This window comes from Rhyacophila brunnea, unplaced genomic scaffold (genome assembly GCF_057557595.1).
Source record: "Rhyacophila brunnea isolate RB1 unplaced genomic scaffold, BYU_Rbru_1.0 scaffold_9, whole genome shotgun sequence".
Classification (NCBI taxonomy): Eukaryota; Metazoa; Arthropoda; class Insecta; order Trichoptera; family Rhyacophilidae; genus Rhyacophila; species Rhyacophila brunnea.
This window is the reverse complement of record NW_028233361.1, coordinates 31,269,066-31,292,600: the sequence shown is the minus strand read 5'-3', so window position 1 is coordinate 31,292,600 and position 23,535 is coordinate 31,269,066. Positions and strand designations below refer to the sequence as shown.

General features: G+C 33.6%; 1 protein-coding gene across 1 annotated transcript; it reads left to right on the top strand.

The window, feature by feature from the left end:
* The first annotated feature begins 1,929 nt into the window (after positions 1 to 1,929).
* Uev1A (Ubiquitin-conjugating enzyme variant 1A) lies at positions 1,930 to 11,935 on the top strand. Its single transcript, XM_085959555.1, has 5 exons — positions 1,930 to 1,966; positions 2,103 to 2,142; positions 2,363 to 2,505; positions 3,050 to 3,175; positions 11,142 to 11,935. Exons 2-5 carry the CDS (start codon positions 2,118 to 2,120, stop codon positions 11,280 to 11,282), a joined length of 435 nt encoding a protein of 144 aa, XP_085815681.1. The 5' UTR covers positions 1,930 to 1,966; positions 2,103 to 2,117; the 3' UTR covers positions 11,283 to 11,935.
* Positions 11,936 to 23,535: the final 11,600 nt, after the last annotated feature.

Genomic DNA, 23,535 nt, shown 5'->3' with positions numbered 1-23,535 from the left:
CATCAGCATCTTAATCGACGCTCGTACGTTGAACTTTTCCTCCTGTAGCAGTTTTGCTTCGCCGTCTGGTGTCCATTGCTTTTAGAATATCCTCCTCACGGTCATTCATATGTTGCGCCATAATCACTGATCACGTAACGTTCACTTAAGGGGGGACATGCTCGTCGAAGGTCAAAATTGAGTTTTTATTGTATTTTCAAACCATGATCCTGGACACTCCTTAAACGTTGTAGATAATCTATTTATATAATTTTGAAGCCTTATTATCCTTTATAGTTATTTTAAACATTTGATGACTGCATGAAGTATTTTTGTTACATAAAATAGTATTCTTTTAAACCTCTCGCTCTAATGTTTTAGAATATAGTCATATTTCGGTACATAACTGTGCAGTGGTGTTAGGATTTTTTACATTTATTAATTTTTAAACGCATTTATAAAACCATTAGCATAATTTATTACGAGATAATTTTTGTAAAATATTCACGATAAAAAATTATATTGATAATCTCTGTGATCCCAAATTTGACAAGAATTAGGCATTTTATTATTCAAAAAATCGGCAAGATTAACACATTTGAAGATGATTCTAAAGATATTTATTATAAGCTATGTTTTTGACCATTCAAGTGTGATAAACATCTTATGAATAATGATTGCTTTATAATAATTATTGACCTAAGAATAAGGTAGTGTTTTTTTGAAATACGCCATTTCTTTTGTCATTCCCCAGTGGTTAAGCTACAACATACGGCCGTAGCCATAAATTGACAAACTATAATTGAAGTAGGGAGTAGAATGATATTAACGCGCGTGTTTGAACATGTACCGTTTAAAAAAAAATAAAAAAAAATTCGGTTAAGTACATGTTCAAACACGCGCGTTAACATAATTTTACTCCCTACTTTAATTATAGTTTGTCATTTTATGGCTACGGCCGTATGTTGTAGCTTAACCACTAGGGAATGACAAAAGAAATGGCGTATTTCAAAAAAACACTACCTTATTCTTAGGTCAATAATTATTATAAAGCAATCATTATCCATAAGATTTTTATCACACTTGAATGATCAAAGACATAGCTTATAAAAAATATCTTTAGAATTATCTTCAAATGTGTTAATCTTGCTGATTTTTTGAATAATAAAATGCCTAATTCTTGTCAAATTTGGGATCACAGAGATTATCAAAATATTTTTTTATCGTGAATATTTTACAAAAATTATCTCGTAATAAATTATACAAATGGTTTTATAAATGCGTTAAAAAATTAATAAATGTAAAAAATCTTAACACCACTGCACAGTTATGTACCGAAATATGACTATATTCTAAAACATTAGAGCGAGAGGTTTAAAAGAATACTATTTTATGTAACAAAAATACTTCATGCAGTCATCAAATGTTTAAAATAACTATAAAGGATAATAAGGCTTCAAAATTATATAAATAGATTATCTACAACGTTTAAGGAGTGTCCAGGATCATGGTTTGAAAATACAATAAAAACTCAATTTTGACCTTCGACGAGCATGTCCCCCCTTAACTATCACTTAACATTCGTACAAGATAATTTTTCTTGATAGTTAGAATGAACTGTCAGACGTAACATGTAAAAAATAAGAAAATCAAATCCTTAATGAAGACAAAGTGATGCCAAACTCTATACATAAAAAATAGACGCGCGGGTATGACCAGTAAATGAAAACGGAGGAATGACCAACGACAAGAAAAAGGAAAATAAATTAGTAGAATATAACCTCACGCGAAGAAGAAAGAGCAAACCCTGTCTCAAGGACTTCAAAGTCAAATTCGAATAATTAATAAATAATGAGAATGCACATGTATACTTTATGTTCTAGTATCAATAGAGGCTGGACTACTAAAAATTATTGTTTCGTCATTTTCATTTTACTGGCTACATTTGTCATAACGAAACTTCGCAACAAGAAGGTCGAGAGATCTAGTAAGCCGCACATTTTGTAAACTTTTATTTTTCATTGAAAGCCTTCATTTTCCAATATGTGCTTGAGTATTTGTTGGGCTACCTCATAATATAACTCCTCCAATATTTCGTTTGACGCAGTTTCCGTTTTTTACAGATTTTTTGCGAAATCATGGCGGTGCCGTCATCAGGCGTTGGTAAGCAATACGTTTTGTTATTAAAATTGATTTTAATTTGCGATAATCCTTCTCAATTCACATTGCGATCGAATGTTATACACTGGCAATCGGTTTAGTTGACATATTCAAATTAGAAAATGTGCTGTTTGTCTGGAGTCTACCGCACCCTGTCGGGATAGTAATGCCGTGTCTGTTTTTTGTCAGTTCAGTTATTAATGACTTTGTCGTCTTTTCGCAGTTGTCCCTCGCAATTTTCGACTATTGGAAGAGCTCGAACAAGGCCAGAAGGGTGTCGGCGATGGAACAATATCTTGGGGCTTGGAAAATGACGATGATATGACCCTCACACACTGGACTGGAATGATCATTGGGCCGCCTAGGGTAAGAATATTTTGCTGCCTTGTATATTTCTGGATATTCTAAAAATTGGTATATTACGATTTAAACGGCATCATTGACATATAAATATCGGTAAACTTCACCATGTCATTTTTATTATTGGCTTATAGTTTGCCTATTGACGAATAGCTCTAGACAGTGGTTGGTTTAGGAGCGTGGAGGCCCGATTCACTGACTGATTTTGAGTTTTGACTGCCGTTTTGACCCCCACAATAAAAACCATAAACCAAACTATCATAATGAAGAATGAAATGATGACACATGATGATATTGGTGGTTTATTTTGTGTGTGGAAGTATGCATCTGTTTGGTGTTGGTTGCAGTGATTTTGTTATGGTTCGAGTAATATCTTATACTGAATTTCTAGAGAAAACCCACCTTGTAAGATTGCGGTATAGGTAATAGTTTTGGGGCATCTTTAAAAAATGTGACAAATCAATTGCACCAACCGCGTCACAGAAAATAGCTTCTAACTCCAGAAGGATTCGAATTAATATAAAATAATTCCATGATCTTCTTTTTTCAGACTCCTTACGAAAATAGGATGTACTCTTTGAAAATTGAGTGTGGGCCAAGATATCCTGATGACGCTCCATCAGTTAAATTTCTATCCAGAATCAATATAAACTGCATCAACAGTTTAAATGGCATGGTTTGTAACACTTTCATCTTATTTCTACTGTTATTGTTCTAGTTACTAGTATGTAATATTGAAGTAACTCCACATGAAACATTCTCTATACTAACTGTCAACACTCAACGCCATGTATCCTATTCAGGCGTTTAAGTTCTGTCTACCTGCAGTCTCAATGGGAATGCAGCTCCCACCAAATATAAAACTATGGATACGATATAATACTCTCGTACACCAATACCGTTGTATTCATTGATATAAAACAATATTCAATTTTAATGGAACATTGTCAACTGATACAAAATATACAATATTACAGCTATATACCTAATATGAGTTGTATAAAAGCAAAAACGCCACTGTCCACACATACGGAAAATGACGTGAATGTACAAATATTCTCCATATTCTTGGGTATGTGTACAACTTAACGGATAAAATGCAATATCCCCAGAAAACCATGTGAAATGAATTTATAAATTGGGTTTACATGCAGTCGCCACTGTCCATACGTAGTAACATCATTCTAACCCACCATTGTTTAAACCAGCCAATTAGGAGTCAGCATAAGAAATTCGTGTCTGCAAACTTGTACGTATGCAGTTCGCCGTATCACACTTCACCGTGAAAATTAAAGACAGTCCAACCTCTTTGGGTCGTGTAAATACTGACATAAAATTCATGTCTAAATAATTTACAGGAAACCAGCAGCAAACAAATTTTGAAAATAGCCAATATACTGGATTATTTGTTACGTTAGGTTAGGTTCTCATTCTTTAATTCATGAATTTTGCCAAAATCAGCTATGAAAATTTTGAATCTAATAAAATTGGAGACCGTATAGTATAGGTACGGTCATCTCTTTCCAATAAGAAAGCTCACGGCGAACTGTGCCACGGTGAAATGTTTTACGTACAATTTACATGTAACCTAAGAAATTAGCAAAATGGCCATCCTATATTACTTATAAATGTTGAGATGCAAACTCATCACTGTCCAAAGTTACTAGCAAACCTCCCACTGTCCATTACTAAATCATTAAATTTAGTCATTTGGATTATATTATTTTTAAAAATATCTATTTCTGCACCATTTAATATTTATAACAGTTCACTTAAAACTTCCACGTTCGTATAAAGTATTAGAATTACCCCAGCAACGGTTTTATTTGATTTCTCACAATATGACTTTGAAGGACAGTGTCGTTTTTGCTTTTATACAACTCATTATTATAATGATCAAAACGATGGTAGATATTGTAAATTTAACCTTTTGGTTGCTACAATATATTTCAAAATCCCAACGAGACACAATACGATTTGTAATTATTGTTATTCAAAAAATATGATAGGTATTATTTTTAAACACCCTACATACCTTTCTTATTGATTATGGGATATTCGATTATTATTTTAACACCAAGCGTGCGGGAGACTAATAACAATTCGCGGTAAGTTTAAGACGATTGCCCGATTGTCTGAAAACATGCACAATTGTGCCGTTATTTATAATAATTTGTCACATGCCTTTTATCTATGTTCGACATGGAACGTTTACGATGCGGTTCCTAATGGTTTTGTCAGCTGAACCAAATAAAGTTCTATAAAAATTCGCGGCAGTATAATGTCGACTGTTATATTGATTAAATAATTGTCAATAACCAAAGATTTTTTACACTCGATTACCTTATTTATTCATGTTTTAATAGAATAGCACACAATAATAATTGGTATGTCGTAAAATTGATGAACACTAATGGCCTATTGCACATAATTAATTGTATCATTTTTAATTTAGAAATTTTGATGTATATGTTACGCCGAATGTGCGAAATGGACTATTACATGAAATGGGCAAAATTTTGCCTAAATCATGTAAAATGCAAGCCCGTTGCCTTATTCATGCATTAGACAAAATATCTGCCGAGTGCGTGATTTCGGCAGTAATTTTTCTGCCTAGTTCATGCATTGGACAAATTAGATAGTAGCGCTATGGTGGTGTTTTTTGCAACTAAACTAAATGTGTCAAATGCTCATGCATTGGTCAAAATGTATGTATATTATCTATGGTCAAAATAGATAGTCGCGCTCCGGTGGTATTTTTTGCAACTAACAAACTAACCAAATTTGTCAAATGTCATTGATTATAATATAAAAATATACCAATCAATAGCTACAATGACGTTCATATCCATTTACTATTTGCAAAAAAATCTAGAACTATAAATGATAACGGAAGAATTTTATTAAAAGGTATTTTCGCGATATGATTCGTGCTTGGGTATCAATCGTGCAATGGTCGATTATATGTTTGTGATAGTTTGTTGATACTTAATAACCTCAAAATGGACATTCAGATGAATTCAGAATTACAAAACCTAACCTAATAATAATAATATTAATATATTATGTCCAATTATAACTAATAAAACCATCCGTATTAAATTTACTTTTTCTACTGTCATGTTGACAGTTTAAGAATTTCATACCCTGGCGAATTCACGCACTCGGCAGATAATTTACCTAATTCATGAATAATTCATCGGGCTTGACTATTACATGAATTAACCAAAATTTTGCCCATTTCATGTAATAGTCAATTTCGCACATTCGGCGTAACATATACGCCATAGTTGAAGATTTTTGGGTGAGTCGCAAAATTTTCTGCAGTTCAAAAATAGTTACCTAGAAACCCAACATTTGAAGTGGGGTTGTATATTTCGACAATTTTTCCAAAACTAGTGTAAATATAAATATTTATTATTTTATCCAATGTTGATGGGGTCCGCCAAACATTTTTTGTTTTTTTTGTGGTTTGCGGATGTAAAAAGGTTAAGAAACATTGGTATACACTGTTGACTATACAGTATGAATTTCCCAACAGATTTACTATTCTAAGCATTATGACATCAACAAAGTTAGCAGTTTTTGTGGGTATTACAGACAACAATATATTATATCGTTGTTTAGCATTCAAGGGTTAATATTGAAATTTCAACTATTGTAATAATCGGAAGCTTGTTGTAATTCATTGCGCAACCAAAAAGCGACCAATAATTCTGTGAGATGATTAACCTCGCTTTATTTATAGGCTGAGACTTTGTATTAGACTTGCTGGATGAAATTGTAACGTATGTGTATTTCTTCACACATTTAATTCATCTGTGCGGCACCGAGTCGTCCTGGCATCCAGTCAATGATGCTGAAGAATTGTACCATTCCCATTGTTTTGACTTTTAAATAGTCATTGTGTCCAAACAGTAATAAATAGTCATTAGTTATTACTCTCTTTAATGTTGATACATTTCATCAATATAAAATGACTTATAACCTGCTCATGTCCAGTTTTATGTTTTAATTGTTAATGCATACTGAAATTATGGCAAAATGCTTATTTTAAATATCCATGCTACCGGCTGTCTTGTCTTATATGTCTGTTCATGCCACTGTTGCCTGTATGCTGAAGGCGCTGATTTAAGATTATCTATCCTAATATAACAATGTCGCTCATGGCCCCCACATTGTAAAGCCGGCCCCCCGGCCGGGATTTTTATCGGGCCGCCTACCTAATCGCTATGTTTAATGGTATGTGTGACTCACAACAGAAGTGTTTTTCAGTTTTTTTTTAGCGATTTTTTTGTAGTTTTAATACATCTATGTACTTAATTATGGAGTTTTCGAGTACACAAAACAGTGAAAAACTTACAACCCTCGTGTAATAGCGCTGCAGGCGACTTTTTGTTACTATTAGATTTTACTACTATTAATTTGTGATATATCTCACATATCTGATCGACCCGCCACGCTGGGCCCCCCCTGAGTACGGGCCCCTAAGCCAGAGCCCTGTCACCCCCCCCCCATGGTTTCGCTGCCCATTGTGAGCTAATATGATCCAATAAAAAAATTATATTGCTTAATATTACATTATCACAATTATAATCACGGGATTCGCTGGGAATACAGTGTTTCATTCACTCGTATGGCGGCAGGCAGTGGTGAAGCGTGACTTTTTGAAAGAGGTATGCTGTGGAAATCAGAGATAAAGAACACATTTTTGTCACTTATACTTACGGGAAATTAGAAGATTGTTAAATTTGAAAATCCTACTTCTAAGATGCGACTGTTCCACAGCAATTTACAATTTTACCCGTAAATTAAAATACTTATATATTTAAAACACTGATGAATGAAATAGATACAGTATCAGATAATTTATCCACATTCAGAAAACAGTACAGTAAAACCTCATTAATAAGAACACGGATAATTCGAAATTCGCCGTAATTCAAAATTTTCGCGAAATATAAGTCCCTTGAACATTATTTTCATATAAAACCATACCTTTAATTCGAATAGTCCTGGCATATAGAAATATTCAATAAAGCATAATAAAGTACACTATTTCATGAGCCAGTCATTGAAAATTGTGACAGACTTTTCGTAAAACATCATAAATAACTTATTTAAGTAATTTTCGTAAACGATATTAATGAAATTCTAAATTTTAATATTTTTCCTCCATACATTTCATAATTTGAATTTCCTTTCTATTTTCGGTCCATTGGAATTCGTATTAATGAGGTTTTACTGTAATTCACTGAATTTAGATCAACAATTTAAAATAGTGTTCCAACATGATTGATAAGTGAAGAAAGAATATGAGTATGTCTGAACACACTGAACCGTTTTCTTGTGTTGCATTAATCAATTAAATGCTATAAATTAAAAATCATGAGATAAAATGATTTTTTGTATGATAATGATTCTCTTACTACATAATTATTTTGGATAAAGCTGCAGTCATTGACAATAATATTATGCGCACAGGTGTTTGGTTTTGCATTTGGAGCACGGTATTTCTTTTTTTTTATTGAGCTACGAGCTATACGACTGACTGCTATTACATTTGTGGATACATATTATTTATAATAAAAAATACATAATATTACAATTTAAATAAAAAAATTGTTATGCTACACGTTTGGAGCCTCGCGTTTCTAGCCAATACATTTCGGTAGACTAGGTAACGTGAAAAATCTGGATTCATACACAATAATCCATATAAATACATTGGTTGAAGACAGGTGGGCTCTATGGCATGTTTTTTAACTTTGGTACGAATTCTAATTATTATTTGGAGACACTGACGATACATGGTTCTGTTTATTTTTTAACTTTGTCTAGTCTATTTTTCTTAGAAGGTACCTAGCCTTTAAATAATCGCCTAGTATAGAACCTTCACCACTGTCTGCAGGGTGTAAAAGAGGACAGACACAAAACCACAGGCACCAAAATGAAATCATATTGTCAGAAATAGTAAAGTTCTCACTAGAGAAGTACCGGTAGAGCCATTCAGGACTGCAAAGTGATTGATTCTCATGCTGTTTAATGTTATTGACTTTGTGAATGTATTGCTTTGTTGACGATTTTTATCAATATTCTAATTGTAAAATACATTTATTTGACTGAAAGGGGACATTGCGTCCACAATGTTGTGTGTCCCAGGTTCTAATCCTGGGTCTGGCAAATACACATTGTTTTTCAATCTGTGTTTGGAGTCAGAGTATGGACTTAATTGGTGAAGCAAGTGGCTAACACCTATTTCTCTTAAAAAATAAAAACCTCTTAATACAAACCTCCACTCGTGGAGGTCCATAATATGATCCTATTAGGATCAGATATGGTCAAAAAAGAGGAAAAGGACTGAAAATTAAAGGAGTACAAGTGACATACAAGTTAAAAATTAGTCATAAAAATTAGTGGTTTGTACATCACATATCTGTTTATGCTTCGAAAGGGATTCAAACATGAACATGTAACTACTTTAGATGAAAAATTATAAACATTTTATTCCTAAAATTGAATTATACTTGTATCAACTCATGTCTGTACAATGTTATTTTTGTCTTCGTCGTATCCCGTTCAAATAGTAACAAATAAAAAAAAAATCATAGTTTTTCTGATCATCTGTGGATCTTTTGAGAACAAGACCTCATTTACAGATTGTTGAAAACAGTTGTGTAGATTTTACACACATTTAAACTATGAAGTTGGTTGGATCCTTTAAATCGTCAGTTCTTCATCTTATTATAATATGTAGTACTTACTTCACTCTGTCACGTTTCAGCCTCGGAGGATAGGTTATGTCATTTTCTTCTGTTCATTGTTTGTTTGAACCAGACACATGAAGTAAATGCCAAACCTCCTTTTTGTTAACTATCAATAATTCTTAATGGAAGTCATTACATGTGCATATTCTTCAGCATTCTTTAACCTTTTCTTTTTACTAAAACGGCACACTTGTCCCTCTGCTTACTCTTATGGCATACCAAGCATTGATAATATGACACACTCCTTGTAAGCAAAGTATGAGTCTTCTCACATCAATTTGACCGTTTATTGTATTATAATGTAATAAAAATCAATATGAAATTTGTGTAAGTTGCATAGATGTTTAATTCTCAGTCGAATATAGTCATCAGAAATACCCTATTTCCTCTTTTACAGAAAGCAGTGTTTATTATGTTATATAATGTATCAGCAGTGAAAATTTTAGTTCACAGATATGTGGAAAATTGTACAAGAGCAGTAGGAGCCTTTTTAGTAATTCAAAGTATGCTATCTATGGTGGAGTATCTGCTGATCGTTATCACTATAGGCGGCCATATACGTACAGTTTTCGTAAGAGGTTGAACATGCCAGTTAATACGTAATGGCGGCCATACAGTTATCTTTGGTAGATAATCTGCTGCGCCCATAGACGGACAGTTTTCGACCTGTCAGATGTGTGCGATGTTCAAACTGCCAGCGACCCCCCACTCCCGTGTTTTTGTAAAACTGTTGGAATTTCAACTCACTGAAAGTTTTTGGGTGACGTTAGCTAGCTGTGTCGTAAAGTAGGAGTACCTGGCGCGATTTGGCGGCAAATTTTGACAGTTCTGTCGTAATCTTCTAAGTTCGTTCGATAAGAAGTATATTATTTTTGTTGCGTATTCTTTTGCTACTCATATTATATAATTACGAAAATCTTCTAAGTTCGTTCGATAAGAAGTATATTATTTTTGTTGCGTATTTGCTACTCATATTATATAATTACGAATATTGTGAAGTGTCAACTAGGTACCGCAAACAATATTTTCCACTACTTAAATACAAAAATATGTCTAGGTATCATGGAAACAGACGCCAACTTGCAATTGCATGTTGTGCAATGTATGTCCATGACAGGGCGATGATGGCTAATACTATGAATAATTTATTCAAAATAAAAGAATCTGGACATATATTTACACAAACAATAAATTGTAATCATAATAAATCTAACAAAATCAATATCGTTCAATATACCCTACTTAAAACTAATTTAACACTAGGTAGGTACCCCTGTGTATGATCTCCGCGAACATAACCTCCACAGTTTTTGACACTTGATCTGCCACAGACAATAACTGTACGTATATGGGCACGTCTGTTGACAGTTCGACAGATTTAAATGGGGTAGTTAAACTGATCTGTGGTGTGGCCAATTGAACAGTTATTGTCTGTGCCATGTTCAACCTGTTACGAGAACTGTCCGACTATGGCCGCCTTATGCGGATTAGGCAGTTTGGTCATTCTCGTTACAGAAAATCTGGCAGCAGGAAAATTGTATATTAACTCATTCCGTGCGTCCAACGCAACTGGTGCGTTGCCATTAGATACTATTAGCATGTTAATTAAATGTAATTAAATAGTAATTAACAGGTCCGCAGTGAATGAGTTAATTATGATGAATGTTTCAGTTGATTGTTGATTTTATCTCTACCCGAGTGTATTTGTTTTACGCATTAATTAATCGCAAACAATTTGACAGGACAATACATCTGGAATTTTGGATTCCAAGCTGTGTTTTTTCTAGACTCATAAGGTTCCTCCGGTTGGGTATTTTTAGGCTGATGAAAATTATATTTAGCGGTGATTACAATGGAATATATTTTTGATTGCAGGTGGATAATAGGCAAGTCCTGATTCTGTCGAGGTGGCAACGTGATTACACCATAAAGACTGTGCTCCAAGAGCTACGTCGTATAATGACACTTAAAGATAATATGAAACTATCTCAGCCGCCAGAGGGCAGCACATTTTAGCATGGCTCTCGGCCGGCACTGACTTTTAGCCTTTCACTTCTCGTTTTCCTGATAATCAATATTAAGAATATTTCATTTTAATAATAATTCTACAATTGAATTTCATATATCTTATCTAGATTTATCTTATGAGTTTTTTACTCTATTTTGGACATTTATCAATGTTTGCATTTTCATATTGAATTTCTTTATAATGTATTTTTAGAGAAAAAATTCCAAACCACTGACTGTTATGTTGTCATTGAAGTCACCAATGAAACGATGACGTTATGAAAATGTTGCAATAGAATGGTACATACATTGTTATGTTTATTTAAAGTCATCTAAATATTTGATTATCAATAAAATACTTACATTTAACTTATTAAAAGTACATTTATATTATAAGTAAAAAAAAAACAATATTAAAACATTTCTGATACAAGGTTAAAGTTATATGAAGACTTGGCATTTATATAAACGTTTTGATTTGCATACTTTATGGTTTAAATTTTTTCAATAATTTTCCACAAAGCTTTTTCTGTTTCAAATTGTATAAGAGCCTCAAGAGCCTTATGTAAATCAAATTTAATGATATTGATTCGTCAATATTTATGTTATGCTGTGGCTAATTAGGATATAATTTAACTTTAAATATATACACTGTAAAAATATATTGTTTTTATTATTTAGTAAATATGAACCCATCCTATTATATTTACAGTCGAACTTGGTTATTACGATCACGGAAATAGTGAGATCTCAGATGTTATGAAGAAATATTTGTTGACATTTTAGTTTATGATACATTAATTTGTGATCCATACATTAATTTAATCACTTTTATAACGAGCTACTTATCGGATATGTTGAGTTAAAAATCGTCAAAAATTTTCTTAAAACTGTTAATGTGTCAATCTTTTAAAAACATTTCGACCCTAAGCAATAAAATCCGACCGGACAAAATGCCGCCGGGATCGGATTACGTTTATGACACTAGTTAAGTCTCTAAGTACCTAATTGGTGTTTTCGCCGACAACATTGAAAAACTAGCCACGCATATGGTTGAAATTGCATGTAAAAAATCCGAGCTTTGTGAAGTCAGTAGGTACCTACCAGCGCCGGCGTCTCGGCACTTCATTACAATAAACAACTTTTGTAGTTTATGAATGCCATCCTTGTTTCAGGGATTTGTATGATGGTTTTCAGATTTTTTAAGTTCTATGGAACGTGGCGCGAAAAATGTTATATAATGATATAAAGAGTAATGCTTATAACGAGCACATTTAGTCGGTCCCATCTTCCTCGTAATACCAAGTTCGACTGTATATTCTCACTACAATTTTATAATTTATAGGACATTTTATAGGACCTTCTTCGACATAGGCCTTTTTTATCTACATTTTATTCGCTTCATAGGAATAGAATAAAATAAAAGTAAATTGTCATGTTTTCGATCCTAAGAGAGACAAATGTTCACCACAGGTGGAAATTGTATAACAGATTTACATTTTTAGGAGAAATGGATGTTGGCCAATTGCTCAACGTATTAGGTCCAAACAGACATTAAATAAACCACATGTGAATTTTCCAGACCCGCGATTTGAGCTGAGACTCGTTATTTGACAAGCTGATGCATGACCGCTTGGACATTGTGGGTGCCATGTTATTAACCCATGGTGAAAGCTTTTCTAATGTCAAACTACTTTCTAACAAATTTCAACTTACATATTTTTTCACTTCCATGTCCCCAGACCTTGATTCGATTTTGAGGCAATGAGAATGAGTTTTTTTTTTTTTAAATAATACTGAAGACGCTTGCAGTTGGCTGCGACTATTTGAGTGAATTCTCAATACATTATATACAACTATTTTCATCCATTAAATCATAAGTATTTAACTAAAGAAATAATATTTCTTTAGTACCCTTATATGTATTGTTTTTGATAAATTTGCAAAAAACTGTTTTATTGTAGTTTTCATTCTCTATATTTTCGTGACAAGCAATTTATTATTTTAACAATTTATTATAGTGGAACAACTTACCTTGAAATTGCAATTTTTTTTACTGCACACAAATTACATGGGTAAATTTAAATATTGTTTCCATCATTATTTCTGACTGCTCCTACATGAAGCCTATTCTCGCTCTAACTGTCATATTTTCTGTCATAACTATCGAACTTCACGCTTATGTAGTATGTTTATACTTTATAGGCATAATTATTATATTTTGACACGCATGTAGAAAAAAGTTTACCATCCCTGCCCATAGCTAGTGTATTATTTAACCAAGTGTATAAATTTAAAGGAACGACCATGAAAAATATGGTCGTACTCATGACAGACGAAGTAAGACAAAAATACTAAATTTACACAAGAGTATAATTTTTTACAATTTATTGGTTATTTGATGTCAATATACTTATTTGCTGATTATAATCGAAGATGAAGTTAACAAGAAAATATTACCTACACGGTTCTGTCAAACCATTACGACGGTTAGGTATATTTTACTTTCAAGTTTAAATAATTCATCAACAAAAATAGCTGTAGTCATTATTCGAAGATGGTCAAAATAGCAGCTTGCTATTTTTTTAATTTTAATTCAGGTAATGAATACCATCTAAATTCCCCAATAATATTCTGATAACTCCGGATGAGGTATAGAAAATTATCAAACTTTTGTATACCTACAAAATTCGAATTTTACCTGTTTTCTTTGTTACTTTGCCTTCAGCAAGTTTTCTCGCTCTATGAGGCCGTCATCGACAGGTAGTACATACAAATTTCGCGAGTTATCTCGTCTGACTTTAAACTCAAATAACTAGCCACTGTCGATTGATCTGCATAATCTAAAAACACACGATGACATCTGTCATAATCAAATGCCTGCACGAGGATAGCGAATGGTGACAGAATTGTGAAACTGTAACGGAATGGTCATGACCAGAGTCAGACAGGGTTGTGACCATGCTCCGTTTCTCTTCATCATCCTCTTTGACTTCATACTAAGTCAATACCACCCGACGGAGGCATTACTGTTACCCCCGCGGTGAAGCTACGCGGAATACGCCGATGACGCTGTCCTATACGACAACTCAATCGAGGCATTCAAGAGACAATCGACAGATTGCATGACAACTCATCTCGTGCTAGTTTGAAAATCAACGCGAAGAAAACCAACGTTTTGTGTAATAGCACCTGTCCTGATCCATATTTCCCTCTGATTAGCGACGGACAAAACATCGAGAGCGTCGACAGCTTCAAGTACATGGGGGTACGCATCACGGGAGAAGGCATTTTGCAGAAAGAGCTCGCTATCCGAATGGGAATGGCTAGAGCAATATTCAACTCGATGCGGAGTGTCTGGGACTCACGATTGTACTCGGTCAAAACCAAATGCCGCCTATTCGACGCTTGCATTCTGACGGTGCTGCTTTACGGTAGCGAATCATGGCACCTTACGAAGGCTCAGAGCAACCGTATACTGAGCTTCGAAAATAGATGTTTGCGACGGATACTGGGTGTATGGTGGGGTATGACTTTAGGAGCAACGAGATAAAAAAACGCACCAAACAGCCTATCATCACGCTGAGAGTGAAGAGGTGACGTTGGACCTGGCTCGGCCACGTACTGCGGATGCCAGAAGAGAACCTCAACCTGGCTTGCCTGTTCTTCAAGCCGACCGGATTCCGACGTCCTGTAAATACTATTTATAGAGTGTATACGGCGGAGCTATGGGATGCTGGTTTGACCTGGAACGAAGCAAGAAGACTGGCGAGCGACAGGGATTCTTGGAAGCACCGCGTGGTGTCCATATGCTCCAACTAAGGGGCAGATTTCGCCGAAGAAGACATCTGTGTAATTATGAAATACTAAGCCACAAATTATCGGTATTACAGCGATTTTAGTAACAGCTTTGCTCTACATCAGTGGTTCTAATATGCGGCCACCAGCGCTTTATAGAATACGATAATAATGGTTCTTTCAAAACCATCTCTAGTATAATCAGCTTTTCCGCGAAACATTAATTCCGCCTTGAATCTCGAAAGAAGGATTCGAAGTCTTGGCGGGGTCTTGGGGACTAGCATACATATTTCTATCTTATTAATCTGTTCTGTTATATGAAGCGCCTAGTTTCAAAAGCCCCTAAAACGGTTTTCATAAAATTTTGAGTTAGATATATATTTAGAGATATGTTTTTGTCCACTATATGTTGGACAAAGTTATAGTTTTATTATCAAAAATTAGTCTTAATTTCAAAACCCCCTAAAACAGTTGGTGTGTGAATTTCAAATCCCCCTAAAATGAATAAGCCAATCAGCGGCTGCTCTGATGGTCATGTGATACGGATTTCAATAATATGTCTGCCTGAACAAAATTAAAGTGACTTCGTGTTGATCGCTCTGTAGGTTAATAGTATTTTTCAATATTTATAATGAATGTTGAACTGATTAATGTGGCGAAACTTAAACTCAATGAGTCAAGGAAGCGTTTACAAAGAAAAGAAACATGGGCAGTTAATATCGAACGCCAAAAACGGTAAGTGAATATTGACAATTTCTGCGTGTTATTTGTCCAATAATACAGTGGTGTCTCGTCATATTGTCCCTATTGTTGATTATAAAATTACTTGATTTAAAATAATTACCATTGAAAATGTTAAGTATGTACCTATTGACTTCATACTTTTTTCACATATTTTATTAATTATCAGGACCGGTTTTACCAACTTATTATTTTCTATACAAATATTTAAAAATGCATAATAACAAATTATAAAGTGGAGACGGCCACTAACTAGAATATAAATAATTGTAATGTACACTATACCTATACCATTCATCCGATTACGATAAAACTTTGGTGAGTTATTGTGTGCACACCTGCCAATGTTTCTAAATTAGAAAAATCATCTTCTTTTATTCGTATGGTTCCTATACCATTCATCCGATTGCGATGAAACTTTCGTCAGTTGTTGTGCGCACACCCGCAAAGATTTTTTAATTAGTACAACCATCTTCTTCTATTTGTATGCGTTCCTATACCATTAATCCGATTGCGATGAAACTTTGGTGAGTTGTTGTGCGCACACCCGTGAAGGTTTCTAAATTAGTACAACCATCTTCTTCTATTCGTATGCATTGCTATACCATTCATCCGATTGCGATGAAACTTTCGTCAGTTGCTGTGCTCACACCCACGAAGGTTTCTGAATGTTGTAATAATTCAGAAACCTTTGCGGGCGTGCGCACAACAAGTCACCAAATTTTCACTGCAATCGGATTAATGGTATAGCAACACATACAAATAGAAGAAGAAGAAGATAGTTGTACTAGAACACAAACCTTCGCAGGTGCGCGCACAGCAACTGACGAAAGTTTCATCGCAATCGGGTGAATGGTATAAGAACGCACACGCATACAAGTAGATAGAATAGAAGAAGATGGTTGTACTAATTCAGAAACCTTCACGGGTGTGCGCACAACAACTGACGAAAGTTTCATCGCAATCGGATGAATGGTATAGGAACCATACGAATAAAAGAAGATAGAATGAAGAAAAATAAAATGGTTGTACTAATTCAGAAACCTTGGCGGGTGTGCGCACACCAACTGACAAAAGTTTCATCGCAATTGGATGAATGGTATAAGAACGCATACGAATAGAAGAAGAAGATGGTTTTTCTCATTGAGACACCTTCGTGAGTGTGCACACAACAACCGACGAAAGTTTCATTGCAATCGGATGAATGGTATAGGAACCATACGAATAAAAGAAAAGAGAATGAAGAAGAAGAAGATGATGATGATTTTTCTAATTTAGAAACCTTCGCGGGTGTGCGCACAACAACTGACGAAAGTTTCATCGCAATCGGATGAATGGTATAGGAATCATACGAATAAAATAAGACAGAATGAAGAAGAATATGGTTTTTCCATTTCAAAAACCTTCGCGGGTGTGGACATAATAACTCACCAAAGTTTCTTCGCAATCGGATGAATGGTATAGGAACGCATGCGGGACAAACAAACATTCATTTTTATATATAAGTATAGACTACTGTCCTATTTCATTAGTATTTGTAATATTTTTAATTATATAAAATGTTTGTATACAATAGTAAATTCTATATCGTTAACATAATTTATATTGTTAATTTTAGTTACCCACTTCGAATAAATATTTTTTTAATTTGTACAAAACATATTTATTTTTTCTCCAAGAAATATAACCACAGGAAGCCTTTTGCAATTTCCTCATGCGGGCCCCTCCATGCATTTACCCCCTAAAATCATACATGTTAATTTCAAAAGCCCCTAAAACGGTAGTTGAGTTTCAAAGTCCCCTAAAATGAAAATCATTTGATTTTTAATATATTCTCTCAGTAAAATATGCAAAAGTGAGTAAAGGATACTAAATATTATACTTTTTAGTGTATAAATCAAATCGTTGGTCCCTATTAAAATAGTCGGATCTGCAAAATGCTATTTTTCAATACGAGCAATCAATGTTTCATCAAATATCCTTTGTGACCTATTGCTTGCCATAATGAATAAAAATACCGGTTATAGAAACTTTTCTAAACGTTTATAAAAACATCCATCTGTCTGATGAACATAGCAGCAACTGTCAGATCCGACGCATCTTGCTCACCCACGCCCAGCCAACAATGTCGGTTTTAGAGGTGAGTTGGAAATACTGTCACAAGTTTGTGTACTTAAGTTTCGGATGAAAATACCCATACTAAGTATTTGTTGCCCAATAAACTTGTTTCAAGAAACTTGAAACGTATTAGATGTTCGAATTCGAACGCATTCGCTAATATATGCGCCGTGACTCGCTATTCAGCGCTATTGATATTAAATGCGCGCGAGCGAGATATCATGATACACGTATGTCTAGCCGTGATATTATACTCAACTGTCATTGTTCTCCCTTTCTCCTCTGTTGTAAAGTTGGTATAGTGAAGGACAGAAATGGTCACGTGTTCGTTTTATAGGATACTTTTGAATTCGCCTTAGGGTTTTAGGTTTAAAAGAGTTTTTGGTTTTAGTTGAGTATGAAACTTTATCGAGTCCAGGAGTTCGACACATGGTATGAGATCTCGCCGACCGCTAGCTAGTTCGTAGTTTTGCCACGTATGAAATCATCGCTTCGGCGTCGCGACTCGCGTATGCTTAGTATGCGACGGGTTTTAATTTTAGTTTTAGTTGAGTAAGACATTTACATCGAATTGACGTCAGTCGCAAGCCGGAATAACGGAGTTCTGATAACGTTAACTGACTACGCGTTTATCTGGTTTCGTCACGTCAAGTTTCTCGATTTTTTAGTGTTATAATTGTAATTTGTAAACATAAACTGAATTCAAATTATATGCGTGATTGTATAAATGGATAACTACTGAAACATGAGTGACTAGCGCCACAGTTCTAGCTGTACCTGTCTCGAAAATGGGACATTTCAAAAAGCCGACGTATTTTTAACGATTCTATTAAAGCTGATATTTCAAATACTAGTAAGTATTTTGGAACAAGTTTAGATACCAAGTATTTTTTTATACTGGTAGTAAGTATACTTAGTCTTCAAAATCGACCAGTTTTCCCACCTCTAGTCGGTTTGTAAGAACCGACATTGTTATTCGGACACTCTCGGTAGATCTGTCATTTTTAACTTGAATATTTCGAAATTTTTCAAACAAACAAAAAAAATATAATTGTGGTATAAATGTTTAAAGTGTTTAAATAACTTTTACGTAATAATCCGAAAATGACAAAATTTCAGATCCGACTTTTTTAATAGGGACCGACGAAATGATAAATTGAAACTAGACGCTTCATTTATGTGCTAACCACAGTGCATCACACGAATGAAATATCTAACCATTTTGAACTATCAAAATGTCTGATTGTTTTGTTAATAATAATGTAGGTCATGCTAAAGCCTTATAATAATTATTTTACTTAATTTTAAAAGTGACAAGCTGGTTAAAAATCACTGACCTAGGTAAGTGCAAAACTGTTTATCTTCTATATACAGTGGTTCTCATGTGCGGCCACCAACGCTTTACAGATTATTTCAAAAATTTATTTATAAAATTGGTTACCTACAACACAAGACTTATCTTAAATTTTTTTCCACGCTCAAATGATCCATAATGTGTTTTTGTGATAAGATCATGTGTGAAATAGTCAATTTCTGAAAAAGTCGATTCTGTCAATGACAGTTGAATTTCACATGAGAACCACTGCTCTACATCATCATTAAAAATCTGTGGCTTGTCAGATACTGCCATAGTAATATTGTGAAGCATAAAAAAGTTTAAGAGACTCGGAGACCCCAGCAACACTATTCCAGAAGTCACATTTACACGTATCATAAACTTGGGCACCTGTGTGTAGGACTGCCAAAAAATTATCGATACTATATAATCCTGATTGGTGATTACAATGTGTTAAAACATTTTAAGCATGTTTTTTCCCCAGATACGGTGCATATAAACGTAAAATAGAAAGTGTTTGGTTTCAATAATATTTTTTATTCATCAACAATATATCGATATATATACAGGCGGACCTCGACTTTTCGCGGAATTTTTTTCTTCAATCGGACGTTCGTATGATACAAACAGGTCTACTACGATATGTTCAATTTTTAAAAATAAAAATAAAAGTAAGGAATACGTTCAAAATTGTGGAAATATATCTTTAAAGGTTGTTTCCAAAAGACACGGCATAGTTATGGATGAAATGGAAAAATATTTGTCATCATGGATCGACGACCAACATCAAAAAGATGTCCCTCTGAATATTTCAATTATTCAAGCGAAGGCTCTTAGTTTGCACAAAGATTGGAAGGCTAGATTAAAAGAAGATTCTAACACGATTTTTCAAGTAAGTAACGATTGGTTTATATCAAATTCACTGGAGAATCGGCTGATTTTCGCGGAGAATTTATTTCCTCATTATCCAAAATTATTGAAGATGGAGAGTATTCTTCTAGCCAAATATTTAATGTAGATGACACAGGTTTATTTTGGAAAAAAATGCCTTGTCGTACATTCTTATCTAAGGAAGAATCAGTTGCCCCTGGGCATAAACCTTCTAAAAACCGATTGACATTGCTTCTTGGTGGAAACTTGGCTGGTGATTTAAAATTGATGCCAATGTTAATTTATCAACCAGAAAATCCCAGGGCATTGAAAGGGAAGGATAAAGAATTGCTTCCAGTAATCAAATAAAGATAAAAAAAAACTGGGTTTACTGCGTTAATATTAAAAGATTGGTTTACTTTACATTTCGTGCCAGCAGTTAAGCAATATTGTAAAGTTAATAATTTACCATTTAAAATAAGAAAAAGAAGAGTGGCAAACCGTTAACTCTTGATAACTTTTTAAGGGAAACATCCGCAAACCACACTTAATCATGTCTCTTAAGGTGAATTCTTTGCCTCAATTTACGATCAAATGTGACTTCAACGCCATCTAAAGGCATCTACAGGCATCTACCATGAATTTCTAAAAATGTGTTACTAAAAACTTTCGTCGATCGCAACCAGATGGCAATAAAATATTGTGTGTCGCCACATATTAAAAATCATAAGCTTGATAAAAATGCATTTAAATTTATTATATATTTACTTACCTATGTAAAAATATTTACAATTAATATAACCCCATAAAATATTTACAATTCTAACATGTCTATTTGATTTGATTTAAAGTGTTTATGATTTTTACATTTTGTTTACCGTAGTTTTTTTTACAGTGGCAATACAAGGGTATCCTGTCCAGTCAATGAACCAGATTTTTTTACGTTGTCAATACGAATTAATATAAATATTTTTCTACAGTAAAATTCATTTATAGTAGTAAATGAACATTTAAGTACAAATGTTTATAAGATTGAGTTTAATCTTGTACAATTGACAATTACATCGAATTTCTACTAGAGATGGAATAAAAGAATGATATGAAATGAATAGCAAAACAAATGCCATTCGAATTATTATTAAACAAAATGAGGAATATACATACAGTTGTACTTGGTTATTACTAGGAAGGTTGGACCGGCTGAATGTGCTCGTTATAAGCGGTACTCGTTATATCAGAGAATAGGTATTTTTATTGTCGGCGAAAACTCAATTCGTAAGGTCAATTAGACACTTAACTAGTGTCATAAACGTAATCTGTCCCCGGCGGCATCTTGTCCGATCGGATTTTATTGCTTAGGGTCGAAATGTCTTTAAACGATCAACACATTACCAGTATTTTAGCTCGGTATATCCGATAAGTATCTCGTTATAACAGTGAATAAAAATGTACGGAGAAAATCATATACCAAATGTCAACGACTGTTTCCTCATTACATCCGAGATCTCGCTATGTCCGAGATTGTAATAACCGAGTTCGACTGTAGTTATAATTATGACAATGTCGATATTATATAGACATCCCAATTCATTTCGTTTCAACCATGTCCGATCCTAATGGGTTCATATGGGCCTCCACAGAGTGGACGGTTTGTATTAACTAACTAACTATATCTGAGATAAGAATAAAGTAAGACACGCAACGAATTGAATAAAAAAGAAGTTGGAGGTAAGAAAAAACGTAAATAAACATGCGAACAAATCTTGATAAGCAAACCCAAGGACAAAATAAGTGACAAATTAAAAAAAAAAATGTAAAACGTAAGAAAAAAATTTAGAATTTGAAGTAAGTGCACCACTGATTACATAATATTCTAAGAAAAAGACAGAACGTTATTTCTTTGAAAAAATCTAATGTCGATTTTAAAGAACAGTGTAAGATAAAATAAAAGATAGTTTTATTTATTTTACCTATAAATGTGTAAGTGAAATGGATTTGGAGATATAAAAAGAAACCTTATTGGCCCAGTGGTTTCTAGGTGTGGACTTTTGTAATTCCCTGAAGATCTCGAATAAATAATTAAAAATTATCAACACCTATACCATATTCCTAGGTATCTACTATGATTGAAAAGTAGATCTTAATTTTTTGTATTTATGATTGCTTCATAAAAAACAATATTTACGACTTTATGATGTAGCAGATAAATGAGCAACTAAATAGTGATCCAAATATTATGAAAAGTTCAACTATCAAAGCATCACGGCATAAAATTAGTAATACCACGGTTATACACAATTTATTGTACCTACCTATTGTTATAATTTTCTTATTCAAATTCACCTCTTATGTGTTCATTCACTGAATTGTTTACCCTATATTTTATGGAGACTAATAATAACTTCTATTTTCTACATACTAAATTATCAACCTCCACTTTTTGACAGGACGGCATACAGTTATATAGGCACGTAGATAATAATTTTAAGGCCGTAGACAGGAATGAACGTTTGATGGCCCAAATACAGTACAATAGTATGTATGTAATTAAAGTTAGGGTACAAGTCGGTTATCCTGGATACAGCGGCAAAGACATTTTGAAAATAGCCTATATACTGGATTATTTGTTAGGATTACCTAATCTAACTTAAACTAACCCAAACTAACAAATAATCCAGTATATCGGCTATTTTCAAAATGTGTTTGCCGCTGTATCCAGGATAAACATATAGAACAAAAGTTAGTGAAGTGGAAGTTTGTCGAGGCTGTTTTGATCGGGTTAATTTGTCTTTGAATAATATTGTGACTAGAAATTTTAACAATTCTTATTATTTTTAACATTGTATATTGTTCATAATTTTCGCGACTACCACGTGAATAGACGATTTTTTTTTTACTTATAACATTTTAAACACTTAACATAAATATGGATAAATTGTACAGTTACTAGACAAAGATTAAATTTGATGTGTGTCAGAAGTATCTTAGGCATTTTCGCTCGTATGCTTTCTTTATATTATTATGAAACTATATTTATTTTAAAATCGCTTTATAAAAGGTAGGTACGTCAAAACAGTAATAAATATCTGAAATAATTACACAACACTATTTCAGAAAGTGGAGGTTGATATATGTAGTCCATTGACATATGCTCCAATATCGCAAACAAAAATTATTGACAGCAGAATTAACACAGTTTTTGTCTTCGTACCTGGCGAACCTTTATTTTCAATGTATGTGTGTGTGTATGTATTTTTTAATCTATGCAAGTACTGTTTCAAAAATAGTTAGATTTATTTCCGCGTTAGCAGCATATGTCGATAAAGTCTTGTCAAATATTCATTTTATTTACAATCGATTCGTTAATATACAAAAATACAAGATTAAATTTAAATAACT